General features: G+C 44.5%; 1 protein-coding gene across 1 annotated transcript in view; it reads right to left on the reverse strand.

Annotated features, from left to right (window-relative positions):
* A1CF (APOBEC1 complementation factor) overlaps positions 1-21,974 on the reverse strand; it is a 33,934-nt gene extending 11,960 nt beyond the window's left edge. The window contains exons 1-7 of the mRNA XM_013948207.2: positions 21,896-21,974; positions 14,049-14,192; positions 10,235-10,369; positions 8,996-9,126; positions 7,312-7,550; positions 4,134-4,298; positions 813-910 (exon numbers count right to left, since the gene is read on the reverse strand). Coding sequence (XP_013803661.2) covers positions 813-910; positions 4,134-4,298; positions 7,312-7,550; positions 8,996-9,126; positions 10,235-10,369; positions 14,049-14,147 — 867 coding nt within the window. The 5' untranslated portion in view covers positions 14,148-14,192; positions 21,896-21,974. The remainder of the gene's footprint in view (positions 1-812; positions 911-4,133; positions 4,299-7,311; positions 7,551-8,995; positions 9,127-10,234; positions 10,370-14,048; positions 14,193-21,895) is intronic.
* Positions 21,975-23,068: the final 1,094 nt, after the last annotated feature.

Genomic DNA, 23,068 nt, shown 5'->3' on the forward strand with positions numbered 1-23,068 from the left:
GCAACTGCCCTTCGTAGTTTGCTAACCGGACAGGCATAGCTGAAAGATTGAGAAAACCACCCCCAAAAAGCCCAAATTCTCCAGCCTACAGGTGGAAAAATACACTGTCTGGGTGAAGGTTTAACATGCTGAAAGCATCCAGCCTTCAAAGCAGACAGGGAGAGCCTAGTTAACCTAGTTACTACAGCTGTGAAGCCTTTAGAAAGACTTCACTTCCCTACAAAGTAGCCTATAAATCTACGAGATTATATATACTCCTATATCGAATAGCAGTAACACTAAAAATAGGATCAGGGTTAACACCTCTTTGGGAAAAGCTCTTGCACTGAAGCACCATGAATTACATGCAGTGTGAGAAAAGCTAAATACAGCAACCTCCTTGCAAATCTGCATCTGAATTCGAAGCAGATGTTTTGGGTTGACCTTGTTTGTCCCTGTTTACCATTCACATGCTTCCCTGTAAATGTTTTTGTTGGCAGACACCATACAAGTATGTGAGCACGAGCCAAGGGGACTCATAGCCCTGCATTTTCTATTCCTCGTTTCAGCATTGTTCTGTTTCATTTTGAGTGGTGAACTACAATCTGATTTGGGCAAAACATTTAGCCTGAATGCAAGTAGCAAGAAGCCACAAAGTGAACAGTCTGCGACCACCACACTAGCTGAAAACTGAATTCAGGAATATAAAGGCAATCTGCAAACAGAGAATAGGGCTATCACCTTCAGGTTTTTGTAAATAATAAGCCACGCAGCTTTATTTCAGCAGTATGCTGCATATAGGCTCTATGAATTAGCATTTACACCAGCTTTACCTTCCCATTCAAGGCTTTCATAGCTTCTACCGCATCTTCTCTTTTATTAAAGTGCACGAAGGCGTAGTCTCTAATTTTCTTTACTCTCTCCACTGCACCTACAGGAAAGGTTGGAATATTAGTTTTGAAATGGAGCATTCAGCAAAACCCCGTTCTGAATGAGCAGCTGTGTTGTGCTGTAAGCCTTGGAGAGCAAAGGGCAAGAAGGCAAGGGGACAGTGCCCTCTCCCCTCTCAAGATGTCTACATCATGGGAAAGGAAATACAATGGCTATAGGATTTTGAGCAAGACTAGAAATGTTTGGGAGTTCTTCTTTTTCACATCCATCCTCTACAGTTTTCCGTTCCCCTTGTCAGCTCCTCTTCTGCTTCTTGGAATTGCGATACTCAGTGCCAATATGAACAAGTGAGTTTGGCTCCAAAATGACCACATGAGCTCCTATTCCCTGTGGTCACAGGTTTTAGATCCCGACCTTTATTTTCTTCTCTAATATTTCATCTTTCCCACTCCTGTTGGTTGGGGAAGTGCATTGTTAACCAGCCCCGCCACTGAGACTTCTAACATCTGCAGACACATCCCTTAAAAATACGGCTAATGAATGCTGAATTACTCTTCTGCTGTCTTCTCTCCCCTTCACCACTGAACAGGCAAATTGTCCTATTGCTGCAAAAAGTACTTACTTAAGTAACTACAGAAGAAAAAAATATTTCTTTGGAGTTAGGAGGGAGTCATTAGGAGCTCCAGTGTGGTAAATGAAGTCTGTCCCAGCCTATTACCCGAACAACCTGCACGTCTTCAAAATGACACTGAAACAGTAAGTAGCACTTTGTTTCCTAGTAGGACAAGAGGGTGATTTTCTAAGCCTAAAGTTATGGGAGTTACATACTGATCTCTTGTTTACAAGTCCAAGCTTTAATGAACTCTCTGTGTCTTGAAAATCCCCTTCCTGCCTTCCTGAGAGCATTCTGTCTTATTGATCCTTGCTCACGCCTCAGTCTTGCTCTCTCTCATTTGTGCCTCTGTTAGAACGAAGCAATGTACTACGGCTCTTAGGTCATCTCCATGGAGAAAATGGTTGTGCGACATTACTGGGGGAATATTGTCCTCCTTAGCTACGTATGGAGAGCACAACCTTCCTGCTATCGGAGCAGAGCACGTACTAGCTAAAATTACAGGAGATGTCTTTTACAGACTTGCCCATTTTTGATGCTCTCTTTCAGCATCATACTGCTTCAGCAGCAATGTCTGGAGCCTATTTAAATACGTGGAAATTGCCAGGGATGAGCATTACACCAAGAACTCTAGGGAAGGAGGGCAGTGTTTTTCGCTGACAGAAGCGATACATGAGTCTACAGAAGTCGTCTGAGGAGGGGATAAGCAGCATCAAATTTGGCAGCAGATCTTTTAAAGGATGTCACTTCTTGTGCTATAGTTATACATGGGATGCATAAACAGCTGTCCTACTAGTGTGGTTATGGAGACTCTGGTGGTTTGAGATCCTTTGGGGCAGTTGCTCCGTAACGGGTGCCTCTAGATTTTAACTCTTATTTGGATAATTTTTTATTGAATGATTTGTTATTGTCAAAACAGTTTCTAAATTCACTGGGTCAAACGTACACTCGAGGCAAGTGTCACTGAAACACAGCACAAAGAACAACACAGATAATCAAGGGAGGACATGAATCATTTCAGATCTTTGCTGACATTTTTGATTGTAATCTCACTATAACTTAAATTGCATTTATTCTCCCAAAAGCTCGGCTTTTGCTTGTCATATGCACATTTTTAGAGCTGTTCCATTCTTTAAAGCATGGCAGAGCTCTAAAAAAGGCATTCCTGATTTAATCCACAATAAATAAAGATGTCTAGGAAAAAAAAGAAAGAGAAAGAGAGAGAGAGATGACAGTTTCCAGCACGAGACTGAATACCTGTGTCAGAAGTAAAATGATAAAGTGACAAAAAGGAAAACTGAAGATGATGTGGTTTGAAATCTTCCACTGTTGTGCTGGAAAATTGTTTTTAGGAGCAAACCAGATGACTGTTACAAAACTTTCAGATGGTTTTTAATTGTGTTTCTGAGGAGTGCAAGAAGTTCAATGTTCAGGAGTGAAACTGAATAAATAAAGGAGGAAGCAGTTAATATAGTGGGATGAAACATATTTAACTGAGCGGTAAAATGGGATCGCTAACAGCTTGAGGGTTGCTACAAGTATTAGCTGATAATGTTAGAGGGATAAAAAAGACTCATAAAGATATTTCTAACAGATCTCTGCATTGCTGCCTACTACAAAAAAAGAAATATATGCAGCAGAAATGAAAAGTTAGTGATGGAAAAATGAAGCTCTGTAGTGTATTTTAAAAAATTAATAGAAGGAAGTTAATAGAAATGAGATGAAAGATGATTTCACTTTGCCAAGCATAAGTTACTAATGCCTAACGGATTGTGTGGCTTGGAGAGCTGCAGAAATGGGTTATTTTTATTTTGTTGTTTTTGGTACAATTTTCTAAAGCCTGTGCAACTCGGAAGTGAAATCTCCTTTGAAAGCCAGCAGGATTTTTATTCCCAGCAAACCTACTTGCTTTTTGAAAATCTCACACTAAGTGCATGTAATATATGCCATGAAGGAATACCATCATATTCTGGATTAAATGATAAACACTGATTATTCACACGTTGACAGTAGAGCTTTTTTGGTATGAAAATGATAGAAGTCAACATATAGATAGATTAGATAAAAGATAAATGTAAAAAAAAAGCCAAACAGCAAATAAACAAACAAAAAACCCAGGGTGGTATCTTGGTCTCTTTGGCGTGCTCATTTTATGGGGCTTTTTTTCTTAGAATATGCTTTTTTAAGGTGTGTCTAGGGAAATTAAACGCTTCTCAGGAGCAAAATGGAAGCATTTGTATGAAACCACTATTTCTAACATTATCCCTTTTCACAGGAGAAAAATGCTGAAATCGACTGGCTGTTTCACAAGCTCTCTCTCTTTTTAAGAAAGGTACAAATTCACAGGTGAGATCATTCTTATGATAGAGGCCTCCCCATGCAGCATTTTGGACCTCTTCCAGTTGCCAGCCATCTAAAAAAGGTTAGTAGTGTTGCTAACTGGAAATTAAGCAGATAGAGGGATGATGTGTTGTGCATGTAGGGTGGGAGCATTCACTTTAATGACAAGTTTTGTGGCATTACACGTGAACATTTTATGGCAGAAAAGCTGTTATTTTTGTCTCTTCCTTTGGCATTTTACAAATGAAGAAAGATTTTCATTTGCAGTAGGAATACTTGTTTAGGAGCTACCGTGTCAATGGGTTCCTACCTTGTTTGATGTTGTTGAATTCCTTTTCGATGGTCTCCTCAGTAGTCGATAGCATGAGGTTCCTCACATAGAGAATTTTTACTGATGACATGGTGTCTTCATCCACCTCGACTTCTGGCTCTGCCCAGTCAACAGCGATTGGGTGTCCCCATAACTGGATCCTTCCTTTAAAGGCATCGGCATCATCAGTGTCAAATATACTTTGGTTCTTTTCACTTCTGCTCAGAGATTATTTTATACAGAGTATGAACATGCTGCGGTATTAGAGCAGTAGAATAGATCAATTCCACAAAAGGGACCGATATAAACCTTTCTAGTGCAAAGCACTGGCGTTTAGTTAAAGTATTTCCAAAAGCAGACGGTCACACTTTCAGTGTGCTCCTGCTAATACCTTAGATGCCTGCAGAAATGCAGTGTCCAGAAAGAAAAGAGAGAAAATATGGTACGATTCACTAATGTCTGCATTCCCTGGAGTGCTCTGTGAAGGGAAATACTTTAATGAACACAGTTCTCTTGTAAAAATCCCTGTTGCTTGCAAATGTTTCATTCCCCCGATAATTGGAAATGCATCCAGAAGTCCCAGCTGGACAAAGGAAATAAGGATTTGTCTGTGTGGAGTTGTATGCTCCCACTGGATAAAGTTGCAATGGAAATAGTAGAAATAGGGGAAGCAAAGGGTAATGAGGCATATCACAGGCGCAGGTGTGGAGGAGAAGCATATGGGCTCCCTGTACAGTAGATCAAGCTGTTGAGGAGCAGAGAATAAAAAGAGTAAATAAAAAGGTAGTTAAAAGCGATGTTGTGGTCAGATTATCATGCTGGCATCCGTAATCATTTGCATTTAGTCAATTAATCCATTAGGTAATTGATCAGGGATTTATTCCAGTGATTTTTCAATATGTAATGAAAACTGACTGCCAAGAACTTGTCTCAAAGATGTGCAAATTGCAGCGATGAGAGCAGGATGGAGGGTAAAGCAGAGGTACCTCTATCTAGTGAATTTTTTCACCTCCTGTCTTCTCCAGATGGCAATGATAAGTGTGTCTTCCTGTTTTTCTTCCCTATCCCTTCTGCACATCTTGGAGGGAGATCTTTCTCCCCTTTCCCTTCAAGAGCAGCTGAAGTCTGGTCATCCACTAATACCTGGAGACCTAAATTTCATGTGCTCTCTCCTGCTATGCATTCACCCAGTGTTATCAGTGGCCAGATTTTTCTCTGGCTATTTTAATTAGTCCAGCAGATAGTGCTTTGGAGGTGCAGTATGGACGGCTTTCTGTCTAAACAGCATAGTAAATGCTAGATGTTTCCTCCGAATAATGAGATACAACATATCTCCCTCTTCAGCAAAGTTCCCTCAAAGAGTAAAAAACCCTTTTTTCAATAACAGAAGCGAAAAGTTAAAAAACAAAATGGAAAGGGGCTGCTTTCTGCTAGGAAGGCTTGTGAATGAGCTGTGACTTGTGGAGCTAGATTGGGTTGATGTTTAACTTTCAGCAGTGCCCAGTCTGATTTGAGCTGTTAATGAAAAGAAATAGAAAGATGGCAGTTAATGCCAGCCAATTGAAAGGAAAGACCATTTTCAGTTCAATAGTGGAAATAACGACCTGGTTTTACTTGTAGCGAGGAACAACCAATTGTGTTGCCTGTACTACCATCTTGCTGAAATCCAGGTATCCTCCATCCCAAAGGTATTCTCTTATTAAAACAGGAGGCCGGACAAAGTTGCTGTAAAAAGCATGTTCCTTTTTGAGCATTTCTGCCTCTTCTACAAAGCTCCCTCAAAGAGCAGCTAGGTTCAGAGTCAAGGATGAATCCTGATAATGATCTTCAGTTTCAGATTCATCCAATACATCATCCGAAGACACATTCAGTCCTGGCTTGAAACCTCTTTCATGTTCCTCCCTTATGATTGCAACATCATAAGACTCTTTCCTCCGGTTCAGGCCTTTGAAATTCCCCAAACTGTTTACTGAGTTGTCCCTAAATTGGAAGTCTCTAGCACATTGCACATGTCTGTTCAGGGCTATGTGTTCTTTCCCATCTGCCTCACTGTCTTTGCTCGGGATTTTAAAAGTGCTCTGCTCCCTCAAGGCTACTGTTGTTAGCTGTAGCTGTGCCTGCTCTGTTCCTTTATTCTTGATACGGAGCCATGAAAAAGTTATGCTGAAGCACAGATTAAAATGAATGTGCTCCTATAATTAGGGAGATGCGAAACTGATGCAGAATGTAGAAGATACAGAACAAAAGGAAAAACAGTCGATGTAAAATATCCCACAATGGCTAAGCATATTCAGATGCATATCAGTGCTCAAAATCATGCTCTTTTTTGGCAGTAAGTAAAAGGTATTTAAATGACTCGTGATTTTTCACAGGCTATCATATAGAAAGAGTCAAAGAAAATAGGTGGGATGATGCATAATGAACAAATCTCAAAACAGAAAGTCAACTGAATTCTTGCATTGGCAAGTGAGCTGAGTTCAACAAAGCGATGAGGGTAATGCTGAGCCTGAGAAAAATGGTGAAATCACTCCAAATTCACTTAATGGTGAGTGACTTTTTCATCTAATACCTATTAACTTCTCCTTCTTTGTAATGGCCCTTTAGCACCGTTCCCCAGTGCTAAATGACATAGAGTCATTCTTTATATTGTTCAAATCCTAATGCAATTCCTCTTTAGAAGTCTTCTTTCTACATGGAAAATATCACTTTTCAGGAAAGTCCTCAGCACATTCTTAAGGTTGAATATGTTCTTAAATGCTTTCCTGAGTGATGCTCTCCAATAGGCTATATATAAAGCTATATTTTATTTATAACCCAGAATAACCATAGGATAATATAAGTCCTAGAATAGAGCTGTACAGACACATACAGCTAGATCCATCTAGCTATATTTTTAATAAATTCTTGCTCCTTAATGAAGTGAGCAGATAATGAGCACGGTGATAAATCAGGATCTGCAGAGAAGTGCCCATCCCGAACCCCAGAGCCACGGCATCTCCATCACCCAGTCTGGTGTATTGGGGTCACTCCAAGCATATTGTTAGCAACTGAGAGAAAATCCAGCAGCGTTTGTTTCTTGGGTACGTGGTTCCACTGGAGACTTCTGTCACACCACAAGCTGTAAGCATGCGACTAGTAAGATGAAGCCATTCCTACCACCCCAGGTCTCTGTACTAACCTGGTAACAATTTTCTCCTTGCCATTGCTGCTGCCCGATGACTTTCGTATTCCACAAAAGCAAAACCCCGGTTTTTCGTCTTATCAGCCGCACTAGGGTACACAATGACGTCCACGACTCCATCCGTGACTTTCTTCATTTCTGCTAAGATTTCCTCCCTCTTCTTCGTTTTGGGGATCCCCCCCACAAACAGACGGCAGTTGTCCACACTGGCACAGACCCCAAGGAGACGCCCATTCCTGCATATAAACAACATTTCTGGTTGTTTGTCCCCACCTTGTCCCCCAAAAAAGGTTCAAACACAAGCCCTCCTACTCCAGTGGTATATGTTACTTGGGACACTCAGGTCATTTTGCTCAATGTAAGGTGCTCAATCCAACATGAAGGCTGCCACTTGGCCAAATTTGATATCAAAGTAAGGCAGCATAGTTGAAATGAGGGCCTGGAGATTTGGGAGAAACCAAAGCCAAATTTTGCTTTAGCTTCCTGGAATTCTCTCTTCTGCTCTTTCCAAAACCAGCTGCTACCACCCAGCTGTACCTACCACCCACGAACACAGCAGTGACTCTGCTGTTGCTGTTAGTGTATGCCAAGATTCTCTGTATCCACCAGTGACTTGTAGCATCCCAGTCACCAGTGGGCCTCATGATTGAGGTTCTGGGGAAAGAAAGTAAGTCCTTCCATTTCTTCTTATCATGAGGAGAGAACATTTTGGAGCTTACTAATGCCAGCTGTTCTGCAGACCCCAAAGTAAAATTTTCCTTTCACACACACTTCCCTCACCTCCTTATAGCCTGAGTACCTCTTGAGGGGTCTTGAGAAGTTAAAAACTTCTTTAGAAGGGTCTTTGGAACAAGACAAGTAAGCAGAGGAGGTGGAGGCCTCTGACACAAATCATGTTTCCCAGCCCTCCTCATGTGCCTTGTGACCTGCTCATCCTTGTGGTTGCTAGTAGAGCTTCCCTAGTTCACAACCTATCCTTTTTGTGAAAAATGAAAAGCTTAAACTTGCCAGAATGGTTTGTCGCCAAACACTTTTGAGCAAAGAAATATACTCATCCTACTTTTACTGAAAAAAAAACCACCCTGAATGTGGTTGAAATCCAAACAAAACATATCGATAGACTCGTATGTTGTTGATTACTGGTTGTTTTGTTCCCAATTTTTAGTTACAAACATGAGTTTTTTTTCTATCCCTACCCACTGGGGAAAGTCATTGATTTACCGTTTTGTTTCATCCCATTTTTTTGCAATCACACTGTCTTCCAGAACATATCTGCAGTATAGCTCGTGTGAGGCCACTCACATGGCTACGAATACATCAACAGAAAACAGCCCAAAGTGAAACATAAAATAAGGTGTCAGTTAATTTGACCCACAGCAAAATATTTTTTTCCAATGTTCTGATAGATTTTTTTGTAAGGAAGAAATTTCCTGTAAAAGATATTGATTCTGGTGAAATAGTGGTTTCTCTTGACTGCATTTCCAGAGAAACTAACCATAATACATATTTGCCTATGTAGTAAGGAATAAAGGAGTGATTGCACAGAGGGAGTGATTTCCTTTTCAGTTTTGGATATCTAAATAACCTTTCTCTAGGTAACGGGAAAATACGGTATGTATAACAAAACAGATTAATGCATCATATAATTTAAGGCTGATGTGAAGGTGTTTGCCATGCTTACCTAATTTCATAATTATTGAGTTGCTTTATTGCATTCTTCGCCTCCTGTTTATTAGAGAAGGTTACAAAGGCATAGCCCCTATTGTTTCCATTAAAATCCATCATCATTCTCATTTCATAGATTTTGCCAATCTGGAAGTGAAAAGAAAAGTCATTCTAAAGGAAAGGTTTGTCAGCAAGGTGGGAGATATTTAAACAAAACTGGGTACTTCCTTGACTATATCACATCAGAGCTCTTTGAATATTTCCATATACAAAATAATCATCCAGTGCCTATTCTACCTTCACGCTGCTTTCTGACTCATCAACAAAGTCAAAATAAACAGAGGCAGCACATGCTTAAGTTATAAGGCAGGCAGTTAACACTTTAGCAAAGAAATGTTCCTCATACTAGTAAATAGGAGTTTGGCCACTGACTTCAGAAGCATCAAGATTTTTGATCTCCCTGCCTGAAGGAGTCTGCGCTCCAGTTTTGGAGCTGATGCAGCACACAGCAAAAAAAGCAATAAAAAACAGGACAACTAGATGCAACAGTAGGATTGCATGGTCTTTAGTGTCTGAACAGGATTGCTAACCCATTTTTTTTTTTAATGATTTCTCTCTAGCTTGTGCAAAACCCCAGAGTGACTGCATGTCTGTGCCTATTTGCTAGGTTAAGGGAGGCGTATTTTGTAGAGCTGAAGAATAATTTAGGGAGGAAGGCACCACTGGGTGTTTCTAGCACGACTTCTCGCTCTGCATAGGGCCAACTCCAGTCTTAGATTAGCCCCAGTCATGGTGAATGGATGGTGCAGGAGCTGTGTGCACTAGGAGAGAAACCTATCACTGCTCATCCCAAAAGTCAGTAGAGGAAATGTCCTCTGAGTCTTTTCCCTCTCTTAGAGAGCCTGGAGGCACAGTCCTTGCTCTGTTCAGTCTCCTGTCTCCTTCACTTCCAGACAGCAACAACATACAGCTCCAATCTGGAGCAGAAAATGTGACCTGAAACCACATCAGGGCTTGGAGCCAAGATGAATGGTTTCTTGCTGGGGAGGTGGGGACTCCTGGGTGGATAAGGGAAGGGGGGTGGAGGGGCTTCCACTGAACCAAGGGTAGCTTTGTACCTGCTGACTAAGGAAGGAACTAGTGTTTCAATAGATGGCTTTCCCAGTCTGGGCCAAATCACCTCCAATTCAGCCTGGAAGTGTAGCTTTGATAATCAGTATCCTCTGCAAAATGACTACCAGCCATAAAGACTTACTTTTTCACACAATGGTATAAGTTCATCTTCAAAGAGGTCTCTGGGCAGTTTCCCAATGAAGATCTCACACCCCCTCTCTGGCGGAGGGCCGTCCCAGCCAGGTGGTGGGCCTCCGTATTTTCTTTGCCCATTTTCCTGTTGTGGAGAAAAATTAAAGGATGGCTTAAAATATGCGGATTTTAAACGTGGATGTAATCAGTCTCTTGGCAAGGAACCCAGACTTTTGTCCAACTTGACATGACATATTAGACATACACCATTACCAGTGTGCTACCAGGCAAGCACTCTCCTTTCCCCTGTGGAGTAACTCTTTACAGACTCAAAATAGATGATATAGTGTATATTGGCTGCCCCACTGATGTATCTATACTGAAAGACCTCGGTATCCCTTTCAGTAGGACTGGTGATGTACTGGAAAAGGATTTGATTTGTACCTAGATAAGTTTTACTACAGAACATGGCATCAGTGCATTGAACAGGATGTTGTTTCAGCAACTCAATTTCTACTTCAGATGTCCAAGACAGAGACAGTCAAATACCTCCTTGAGAAATGTGGGTCTTCTTGGCTATGGGAGGTGAACCCTTGTGGAATGTGTATTAGTTTTGGGATGTATAATATTGCACTGGCAAAAATGTACAAATTGATTCTTCATCCAATAATAACATTGATTAGCAATGATATGTCTCATATTTTAGTAACTGATGGAGAGCTTCCTTCTGTATAGACTAAAGAAAAGATACTGGAAGAATCATGTTTGAAAGCAGAAAGACTATGTAAAAGGAGAAGGCATCTGGACCTCAGGCAGAGCTAACATAGGGGGAAAAACAGGGATGGAGGTCACAGGGGAAGAAATTAGGAGAGAGATGTGGACAGAATGAAAAGTGGAGGGACAGTGAGAATGGATAGGAGCTGCCTTGCAGGCCAGCCAGGGAGCCTGAGGCTTCATCGGTGGTAAGTGATACTGGAAAGGAGCACAGGCTTCTCACCACACTTGGAAAATGATGTTTTCACCAGCAATTGGACTTAGCAAAGAGTCAGCAACACCTGGCACAAGGCCTGGTGAGGACCTGGGCCTGGGGATTGTCATGGAGGGATGGTGCAGGGGAAGTGATGGGGTTGGGCAAGAGCTTGGAAGTGACAGTAGGAGAGCGACGAGCCTCTGGATGCATAGTGCTGCTTTTTCTGTGTTTCTTCTCACTGCATGCATGCTTTCTTGCACAGCAGAGGAGACACGAAGGAGAGAGCACAAGGCATTCAGCGGGATGGAGGAGACAACACCTGGAGTAGGAAGGTTGTGCCAGAGTCCTGGTTTGCATCAGATCATGAGGAGGTGCTCAGCACCCAAAGAGCCACGCCAGGGAGTGCAGGTCCCAAACCCAGGGCTGTGGTGAAGCCCTTTCTCTACCCATCTGGGATTTGAGAGGGAGCTCAGGAGGTGACAAGGTACAGGAAGAGGAGAAAGAAACAGCCCCTTGGAGGGGAGGGAGGAGGGCCATCAATGGGAAGAGGCGAGGGGCAGGAGAGCTCTCCCAGCAGGGACTGTCTGGGGAGTCATCCGGGATGATTCCTGCCTCCCCAGGAGGGTAGGGAGAAAGTCTTGGCCCTGAATAATACCCAAAGATGTGAGAACCAGCCAATATTTCCACCTTTGCCTACATTTTTGCTAGATGGATTCTCTCTCTTCTCCTCTCCTATTTTTTATCAACTTTTCTGTCTTTTCTTGTTTTCTTCTCACATTTTCTCTCATCTTTCTCTCTTTCTCTACTTTTTCTTTCTCTCTCTTTGCCCTCTTTCTCTCTCTTCTTCCTATTTGTCTTTCTCTCTTTCTCTCTAGCCTTCCTTTTCCTGCTGCGATGCCATATGACCAGAGGAGCTGGGAGTTTGCTCGTTTTTCTGTTTCTGTCCCCCACCTTCTGTCATCATTTCCCACTCTGGGAATATTCCAGGCAAATGAACAACTGACTTAATGAATGCTTGAATGACTTAAGCCTATAGCAAAGGCAGATCCTTGCAGAAACTAAGACTATAGCAAGAGCACATTCAATTTTCTTAAGCCTATACCTGGCCCTGAGTTATCCATGCTCATTCTTCATGTTATAAATGCTTTCAGCATAATGTTGGAGTCATAGGAATATTTGAATTTATGAAGGAACCCTCACAGGAAATCAGACTGGAAGATCATGAAGTTTCAGACTATTTTTCTGCCCCTAGGTTGGCTGAACTGAGCACATCAGAAGTGTGAGGTTTTCTGGCTGCCCCAAGAATTGTCCAGATGTCTTTCGATCCATTTGTTAGGTGAAGACAAAATGTCACCGTTGCGTCATGTGTTGTTGCAGTCAACTGTAATCTTCATTGGCACGTCAGCTGGAGGAAGGAGCTGGTCATTGGAAGAAATGCTGATTTCACATTTAATGGGCTGAAAAGGGCTAGGGGAGATCTACCATTCCACTTGTAAACCAAGGAAGATAAAAATCAATCAGTTAATTTTTTCATTCTGTCAATGTATGTGGGAGCTTGTGTGTGAAGAGACTCAGCAAAAAATAAAATCTTCTTTCTCTCTGCAGTGGCTTCATATGTGGCCTGAAGGCAGCATCTAAATGGTCTCATCTTCACAATCTGGCTGGAGGGAAGGAGGATCTATGTCATCCTCTTTGCAAAGACGAGTGACCCTGGTACATGTTAAGCAAGGAGATGTTTGGCTCAGCAATAAGTAGGCTGGAAAGAAAGCACAGAGAGATGGAAAAGGGAAACGAGGAGGACAAAAGAGAAAATGGTAAACTTAAAAGAACAGGAAAAAGTGGGGAGAAAGAAGAAAATCATGGTGTGTTTGTGGGGAAATATGTGACTCAGAAATGAGCTATTGCCAGATGTAGGCGGCTCTGAAAAACAAGATAAAGAATGCCCCAGCAAATATAAGACATAGAGAAGATATATCATCTCCTGTGTAAAGAATGGCAGAAAGGGTCTCAAGGGCATAAACCCAGTTGCTGGCCTAGTCCAAGGGTGCGCACAGGTTTAAGGGCTATGTGAAAATACTTTTTCCCAGGAGTCTCAATTTTTGCTTTGGGCTGTTGTGCCCCCTAGTGCCACATAAAGAAAGGCAAAGTTCAAGACAAGACAACAGCCTTCCTAAAATTTATTGTTTTCAATCACTGCTTCTTAGAGAATGCAAGGGCGGTCATACTATTGCCTCGTGCTTTTGAAAGATTAACTTGTTTAGGCTGTGCTTAACTAAGAAACACTTACTGAGATGGCTTTGGAGGGATCTTCCTGTTCTCCATCTGCCCTGACCAGAGGAGGGTCTCCACTCAGAGACCTTGAAGACCAGCCTGGGAGCAAACCTTTGGCTATTGGGCAGGTAAAGTACCTTTCTCATGTGTATTTGTGTATGTGTGTGTGTGCAGTATGAAATGCAGACCTGGCAGTCACGCATCAGGCTTCTTATGGCCAAGATTGGACCCAAGGTCTTCAGAAACTCTGAAGTGTTTAATGAACTTTCTCCGCTATATATCACTGCTGCCGTGACTTCCACATAGCAATCTCAACCCTTCCCAAGATTAAGCTGTGCTCAGTTTTCATTTCCTGCTTATTATAATCGCAGTGAGCAAAGAATTCCTGGAGGAATACCATCTGCTTTATAAAAGACAGCATCTATTACACATTTTTGTGTCATACATAGAGAGAGAGAGAGGAGAATCAGTGAGAAGCAAAGTTTCATGCATAGAGATTTGCTGCTCAAGCTCCTGGTGCAATGTATCGATTCAAGACGAAACCAGACACTGTGCAAAAAAGGACATGACCATGAGTTCCTACCTGGATCAAATTATATCCCGTTCGCTGAATTAATGCACGGAGGGCGGCTTCTTTCTGTGTGCCGGTCAATCCATCCCCGGATTTGTGATTTGATTCCATTGTGAGTGATTATCAGCAAAAAATCAGGTTAATTAGGGGTGCTCACTGCAATCAAATTTAAGATAAATTAAATAAATTAATACGGCTAGGAGCAGAAAGTCCACCCTTCTGAGAAAGTTAACAGGATCATTCTTCCTAAATCAATAATTTTGAGATTAAAAAAACTAAAAAATCCCACAGACTCTGTGGAGAAAACAAAATTATCCCCCTCTTACCTGTTGCATGAAAATAAATAGCGTTTAAACCCATGATTCAGTTTTGTACAGCACTCTAGTGTGATGCAGAGGGATACTGTAACACGTTTGTCCTTGTGTCTAAGGAGGGAGACACAGGTAAGATATCCAGTCTTGCACCAGCTACATGAGGACGGACTCCTTCATGCCACAGCATCCAGCTAATGCTGGATAGGGAATCTGGCATGAGCCATGGAGGGCACATTAGAAGAGACGGGGTCTGATTCGATCTGTTTCCAAAAAAATCAAGAACATGGGAGAACTTCAGATCTGTATCTACAGTCCGGGCTGGGACAGTCTTGGGTTCAGACCTTTCGATTCAGAACTGTAGTTTTAGGTCATATTTAATTACAGAACTTTTTTAAGTTTAGTTTTGGGGCTGAAAAAGCTGTAAAGACAAAATCTGAATCTGAACTGGGTCTCACACGCAGTTTTTGCTGCATGCTGAGCTTTGTCTTGGTGCATGCAAGTAGCATTTGCATGAGTACATATAGAAGTAGGTCTGCAGGTACAAAGATGAGCTTGAGGACTTGTGAAACCATTACTGACTGATGCTGAATACCAGCAAGAGCAAAACTATTGCGTGCTCTGAGGGCTCCTGCCCAGTTCATCCATCGAATTGCTTGCTCGGGTGCTTGTAGTTGGGGCATGTGCTGTGGGCAAGTAGGACCAAGAAACAAGTTTGAAAACCTTAGCACTGATACGCGTCCATCCTATCCAAAGTCAAAAGAAGCCTGAAAGAGGTGGAAGGGAGAAGAGAAGGTTTCTCAGTGGCAGATCTAGCTAAGCGCACCAATTATAAATTAAAACAACATTGCAAATACGCACACTTAGAAACTCCACAATATCATGCAATGATCAGTTCAGCTATGTGATATTCCTTATTCAACATGCTCTGAAGACACAACTTCACAGGGTGATCAAACCCTGCTTGTTTCTTTTTCCCTTTTGACGTGCATGATGTCTATGGCCTTCCCACTGCTCCTACCTTCCTCCTCTGTGCAAGACCCACTCCCTGCCGAAAGCCGCTGCTGCCCCATGTGCCATGTCACCGTATTAAAATGCAACATATCCTTGCGAGAGCATCATTTGGGCAGAAAAGCCGCTTGGCTTGGCTTGACCATCCCAAGCTGGAGGCTGCAAATCAACTCCTAGGCTTCGTAGGAGGAAACTGCTAAATTGTACCATCCAAAATTGTTATTATTGCCTTCAGTCTGAACCTGAGCTGAACCCCTGGTGTCAAAAAGCTCACTCCCTCTGGAGAAAACGTGGAGGCAGCAAAAAGCAGCCATAACTCCCAGGATCGCTTAGAGAGCAAACAGGGCCAAAAGGAAGGGTCTTCCCCAGGACATGAGGGGAAGGGCAAGGGTGGGAGGAAGGGAAAATCCGAAAGAACAGAGGAGGGAGAAGGGAAGGTGCAAAGGAGGGGTGGATTGCTGCAGTTGTGCTGTGAGCTAATACCAAATTTGTGGGGAGAGGGCTCCCCTCAATCCCTCAGTACAGCAGGCTTTTTGGAGTATATAACATGAGTTTTTCACATAAAGAAAAGCAGCTTAAGAAGTGCAATGTGTCTGACTACGGCTTCCGAGCATGCGCTGGTGCTATGGAAATCACAGAAATAACCTTTCCTAAGGACTGCCTGTTTAACACCAAAATCTTTTATTACCACACGCTGCTTTTGGGGTGCATTGAGGAACAGCTAAGGTTTGAGGTTGGCCACTTTGTATTTGGACAGCTCTTGCTCTGTGCTTCTGCATCTACGCATCCCGTAAAGACTCAAGTAGGTGCTTAAATTTAAGTGGAAGGATTATTCACAACGCTGAAAGTCAGACATGCGCTTAGGTCCTTGTAGCGTCGGGGTGTAACTCGGACCCTGCTACACTGTGCTCTGGAGGCTGCAACATAAATATTTGGAAGCAGAGACATCCCCGTAATGCCGTATAATAGAGTTATTTATTGCTCAGGTTTGCGGGACTCTTCTGATTTTTTTTTTTCCGTTGTGTTCCCAGGCTCTCCAGTGTTTTAATTGCTACCAATGCGCAGTGGCTGGGAGACGGACTGAGCAATGCAATAGGTCTCTCCCAACTTTAATTGCAAAACAAGTGTTTTCTGCAGCAGCTGGAGCCCAATCATTGTTTTGGTTTATTTTTTATAGAATCAGATATATATTTAAGAAAGTTTGATTTTTTTTTTTCTCTTTTCACATCCTTTGAATTAGAATACAGCTGGCTTCGGGGGTTTGTTTAACATCTGGGAAAATGTGGAGTGAATCCATGAGGAAATATATAATGTGCTTTGTAAGGGAGACTTGGAGGTTGCTCCCTGGTTGGCATATATCCAGTGCATGACCCAACTACGTGTTTTTCATCTGCTGCACCGAGGTCAGCGGCCAAGCTGCATCAACGCTCGCAGCATGATGAGGACCAGGAGGGGTTTTGCGTCGCTCCCCCAGCAGCACATTTCTGCGCCTGCCGACTCATCCAGAGCTCGGGTTCGGCACAATACGGGACAGGATTAGCAAACTGACTTGGAAAACCAAATTGGACGTTTTCCCAGGCTAATTAAAAAAGAAAGAAAAAAAAAAAAAGCTTAAAAGAGTGTGTTATATGCATTTGCTCCAAATCAGCTGATCAGCGGTTTCTCAAAGACGACAATTAAAAACAAAATTGGCTTTGGATCCTTCGGTCCTTCAGCCACTTCTGACGGCTTTATAAACAAGAAAACTTTCTGAAAGACATGGTTTTGGCTACTTAAGCGCATAAGCAAATGGCAGCCATAGACTGAAGGCCGTGTCCGCTGAGGGGTGCTACACGTTCACGTTGTCCGCAGCGAGTCCCTGGGGCTGCAAGCGAGCGACTTTGCGTGGGACTGGGTCTCCCCAGCTCCATACAGAGGGATCCTATACGTGCCTTGTATAGGAAAGTGCTGGTGTTGAGAAGGGAATTGTTTGAAGGATCTTCCCTAGAAAAGTGATTCACGCTGGTAGCCCTGGCTCTCCCGTCCTGTAGCAACGCCGTCGTTCAGGGGATGCAAGAGGAAAGGCTCGGCGAGGTGTTAATACTATATCTCTTACCCAGGCGGGGCAAATTTGGCCCCTTACGGTTTGTTTCTGCTGCGTCCTGATTTCAGCAGCAGCTTGGGAGATCAACCTGCACCACGTGGGTCGCTGCAGGTTTGCTTGGGCCCCCGTGAGTCTCCGTTAGGTGCTTTTATCCAGACTCAAGCGTGTCCTTACGCACCAAGGCCAGCACGGCTGTGGGGTGGAAAGAGATGGCTGTGCTACACAGATACCCGTTATATTCACGGAATTAGGTTTCATTACAGCCGGGCAAGCGAGCCAGTAACATTCCCAGGAGGTCATTCAAAGCTTTGAGCTGTTCCAGCGGCAGGAGGCTATATCCTGTCTCCGGTGCCAGGGGACCGTGCATAAAGACTGTCTCCTCTGCCCTGTGGCAGATACGTCGATGTCGCAGGCACAGGAGCAAGGACAAGGGCAGTCAGCCCGCCGCGCTGCTGCAGCCGCCCTCTTCCCAACACCAAGGTTACCCCAGGTGTCGATATTGCCTCCGTAACCGGAGCGCAGACGTAGACGTGTCGCCAGCCGGCAGATCTGCCCGCCGCGGGTGTCGCGTCCTCGTGCCCAAACGGGTTTCCATAGCAGCTGAGGTTTTCAGGTTGCTGCCTGTCCCGAGCAGTGACCTAGATAGAAAACTAGTGTAAAAGCCCTTTTCTTCCCCCCGTCACGCTGACTGTTTCATGCCACGCTTTCTGACGAGCCAGCCGGCTTAGCAGGCTCCTTTGAATATATTTGCATGCAGCACCGTAAATGCTCCGTGCCTCCTCCTCCAGGGAGGAATATCATATGCATCTTGAATGAAGGCATCCAGGAAGCCACGTTATTTCTAGCCAACATTTCAGCTGAGGAGATTTGCTTCGTGTTGAACAGCGAGCACAAACTTGTGGGGGTCAGGCATAGATGTGGACCATGCTTTTCCCAGACAGATGCATTTACAGGCAAAACAATATTCCTCTTCAGCTTCTGCCTTATTAGATAAGACCAGACAAGCTCTGCTGGTCTCCCTTCTTGTAAGACATCCTGCAAATTTTAGGCTGTTTCAGACCAAAATGTCTAGACATCTGCGTGCACCGGTGGAGAAGACATGTTCAAGTAATCTGCTAGAAATAACAGAGCAAGAACATTCAAGGTTGTGCAAGGTATTAATCAGAGTCACTGTGGAATCCAATGCTGAAGATTTCCGTGGATTTTTTTAAAAGCACCAGAGAAATTGGTTGTGGTATTCTCAGGTGGTGTATTAATGAAGGCCTGGCCTTAATCCTCCATCCTTGGAGATACTCAAAAGCCATCTGGACCTGGTCCTGGGCAACGTGCTCTAGGTGACCTTGCTTGAGCAGGGGGTTGGACTATGATCTCCAGAGGTCCCTTCCAACCTCAACTGTTCTGTAGTTCTGTAATCTGCGCCTAGCACTTGTGTCACATCACCTGAAAACCAGCTTCCACTCTGAGGTCGTGGACTGCTTATCCTCCGAACGACATCTAGTTCTGAATTTTCTGCCAGCACTGGGTTTTGAGATAGCACTCTGATGGGTGGCAGCCCCACCTGCCAAGCACTGAGCCTACCTAAGTGTAATTAATGTGGTGCCCGTGTTGCAAATCGAGTGATGATACGGTTTCGCCACTTTATCAGAAAACACCTCGCTCGGGAGCTGAATAAATGGTTACGTTTCTGCGACGGAAGGGGCTGGGCAGACACACCGCTTTTCCCCCCGCCGCCTCCGAATTTCAGCCGGCCTTGGCAGGCCGGTGAATGAGTAACAGAAATTCCCCAAGCGCCCAGGGATTTTCTGGCAGCCTTGCCTCCCCGAAAGCTGCTGGCTCTTCTCTCCACCTCTCCACTTCCCTGGTCCAGCTATAACTTGCCTTCCTTGACCTGATGAGGTCTAAACATCTTCTTCTACAGGGCGCTATTAATTTCCCACCTCTATTGCCCCAAATCCACACGTCAACCAGTGCATCAGGCCGCTTCTGGTGTGCAGACCCCAAGCTGTGGTGGGAGCTTTTATTTCCTAGGCTTGGGGATTTCATCCCGTTCCTCTTCCTCCACTCATTAGCCTCAATCCTTGCACTGGTGCCTATGTGCTGAGCTAATTATTTTTTTTTTTTGCAAGGATAACAGAGGAGAGCTGCTGCCACGGGACCTGGGGAAACATGATTACTTTCTCTCCTTCTTTGTTCCCTGAGTCATTAATCAATTAGCAAATACCTACTGACATGGGAAGGGGGAAAAAACTCCCCTTTCGTACCTGTCACTGGAAACCGTCAACAACTGTGGCAAGTTAAGGCAGTATTTTTAGCCCTATTTAAAACCAAAATAACTCAGCAGAAGCAATTGTCCTGCAACCCAGTCATTTTCAGGGGCTTGGCCCTGAGGTTGCTTGCTATTAATAATGAGCTTGATGTAAATAATTAAAAAAAAAACTAGTTACATTTTATTCAGGAGAAGTGTATATTGAAATTAGGATCTTCAGCAGTGCTAACTGCGTGGGTGCATTTCCTATGTTATGTTCATTTTTGACCGAATTTGAAGCAATGCCACTTATTTATCACGGATGCAGAACCAAGAACACCGTGCTATTACAAATGGAAAGTATTGTTTTTATTTTAAATAAGAGCATTGTTTAATTTGATTTTTTCCTCTCTTCAGCGAATGCTATCATTTCTTTTTAGGTTTCTATTCAAGCTCTAAAATGCTGAGAAGAGTAAGCGTACTTTATGTGCAACAAACCCCATACTGACAAAAACACCAAAGTTGCTAGGATGTTGTTTCACTTCTCTGCAACTACTTTGCTATGTGGTTTTTCTTGCTAATGGTATCTACCGCACACGGACTTTGATGCTCTCCTCCGTCTAGCCTGGGGCGAGATGAATCCGGGAGCTTTTATTCCACAAACGCGGTGGTTTTTGCTTCGCTCTGGGGTATGTGCTTGCAAAAGGAGGAATGTTTCCCAAGCTAAGGGATGTCTCCTAGGCCAGGCTATCCGCCGGCACGGCAATACGCCTCGCGCTACGACCGCCGGCAAAGCGGCCACTAGTTTTGCAGAGCGTTTTTCCAGCCTAGCCCTGCTGCTCCCTGGCTGCTTTTGCGCTCTGAGCTTGCCCGTTCGCAGCGCGCTGCGGAGAAACCTGGTTACTGTTTCCAGGAGCGAGATAACGAAACCCTGTTTATCCTGTGAGGATCAATACGCTCTCGCGTCTGAATGCATTGAGTCACTCGGACGCAGCTAAGGAAGGCCGTTTGGCAAAAGTACCCTCACCCCGTGCAACCACTCCTGGTGAAGAATAACAGCCTTTGAAAAGAGCAAATAAGTATATTCACCCTTTACTCTTAATAAATCAAATATAATAACTAGAGAAACCATTTCGCTTTAGGCTATCAGCTAGCATTTCACTGGCTCTGTTCTTTTCTCCCCCTACAGGCTCCAAGCAAGGTTCCCCGGGGAAGTATTCGGTTTACTCTTCCTATTCTTCCCCAAAACAGACTCTTTTCAAGGTTTGCCAGCTTCTTCCCAAGCGCCGCGAGACGCGCCAGCAGCCGTCTGCAGCAAGCTGCTCTTTGCTCGGGGGAGAAGTGCGGCAGGACGGGGTCCGATTTAAGCAGCACAACGAGAAAGCGCAATTCCTCTGCCTTCCCACTGCATCGGTTTTTTTTCTCCGTTCCGCCGGTCCCGGGGAAAGTGGGAACTTGGAGATATTTGCAGGGAAGGGGGATGCATTGGCTCGGAGCAATTACCTCCATCGCTCCAAAGCGCCGCAGGTGCGCAGCGTTTGCAGCGCGCGAGCCCTTCAAAAATAATTTTGGTGCTAAACGGGCGACTTTCCCCCCCCCCCCCACCGCAGCTTCTTTTTCTTTGGAAGCGGCTTCTCGCCTCCAAACGGCTCTTTGCTTGCACGCAGCCATATTACCAAACGCACAAGCAGGCCACAAAGGTCCTCCTCGGGAGGAGAGATGCTTACGGCTGAACCCAGCCTCTGTCCCCCCCCACCCCGAAAGTGCAGATTTTCAGGAGCAGCCTTTGAAATGCAGACCGGCCTTTTGCAAAGCGAAGGAACGGCAAGAAAACGGCTGAACTAGGTGAAAAGATCGCTAACGATTAGCCGTAGGAAGTTGCGCTTTAACAAATCAAGACCGAATTATTGCAAGGTAAATGCCCCCCCCGCCACACACGCACACACACCCTTCCCTCCCTTGGCCGACTTCATTTTTTAGCAAATGCACAGGTCAGCGCTGCCCGGCGAAGCAAAGCGCCAAAAAAAAGCTTCTGCCCGGGCAGAGGTTACCCCGAGGCCTTCAAGAAACTCTTATCTGCCCATCGGGCTCCCGACGCTTGCCTCTCGCTGGGGAAAGGAGGGCGATTCGAGCCGCTCCTTCCCCCTCCCGGCGCCCGCATCGGAGCGAAAAGCGGCCCCGCGGAGAAAGCCGAGCGGCGGCACCGTACCTGAGCAATTTGCGGGGGGGAGATCACCGCCCGGAAAACTTCTCCTTGATTATGGAGAATTTGCGACGTGTCACTCCGGTTATTCTCTAATCATCATATCAAACTCCAAAGGTTCAGCAGCCCCAGGTTGGGTTTACAGTCCCTGCGGGTTAAACGTTAACTCGCTCTATCTCCCGGCTCCCTGCAGGCCTTTGACCAGATAGCTGGGTCACCGCAGCTCAGACAGTACCTACACAAGCTGATTTTTTGGTAAATAAATACAAAGGACCCAAGTCAGGTTGCTGCTTAAAGACAATTTTGAAACGGGTGATTTGCTTCAGTGCCAAACACTTTTCTGGGTGATTCTTGCTGGCTTTGCTCTGCTAATAGACCGCCGGCAGAGGTCTTGGGGGAAGGACTGCAGCCTGGTGTTGGTCCTGGCTTCGGTATTAATTTTTAGCTTTCCCGAGGAAGGCCAAAAGTGTTCCTTTCTGCCCTGTCTCCTAAGGACACATCTCTCCCACCAGTGGCTTTAGCGTCCATAACCTGCAAACCATAAATGCTGAGACAGTTTAAGTGACAATTTAGTCAAGGAGTCATTATGAAAACCGCAGTTCGTTCTACTAGACGTGGCTATGCTGCTCAGATCCTTCAGCGGCTGACGCCAATTTTGGGCCAAGTGCCTTCGTGAAAGGGAGACTCGATTATGGAGCATAGCTCCTTCACAGCTCTGCAATGGGAAGATTTCGTTTCCCTGAGCAAACCCCTCCCTCTCTTTTCCCCCCAGTCTTATTCCAAGGGATCATCTCTGGTGAGCACCATCAAGCGACCAAGGAGGAGAGCGGAGGCTCTCCTGCAGGGAATATGTTGGTTGTACTCTTCAAATACCACAACCTCCTAAACGAAGAAGAAATCAAGGTCCCTTGCTGCTTGCTACTGCTTCTCTGAGAGCAAACCCGTCAGAAAAGAGACGGGCTGAGACTCTGTAACACATAAGCGCACCGTCTGGTTTCCCTGGTCGCAGCAGCCATGGAGCCAGACGACAGCCTTTCCCTTCGGTGCAGATTCAATTTTGCTCTCCGCTGTGTCAGAGAGCTGGAACAGACAGTGCTCCAGATCAGTCAAGCAGATACCAAATACACTTGTAGCGTGGAAAGCCAGTACTGGGGGAGGCTGTTGTACCTGGAAGAGTCT

Source organism: Apteryx mantelli, chromosome 7, assembly GCF_036417845.1.
Source record: "Apteryx mantelli isolate bAptMan1 chromosome 7, bAptMan1.hap1, whole genome shotgun sequence".
NCBI classification, from domain to species: domain Eukaryota; kingdom Metazoa; phylum Chordata; class Aves; order Apterygiformes; family Apterygidae; genus Apteryx; species Apteryx mantelli.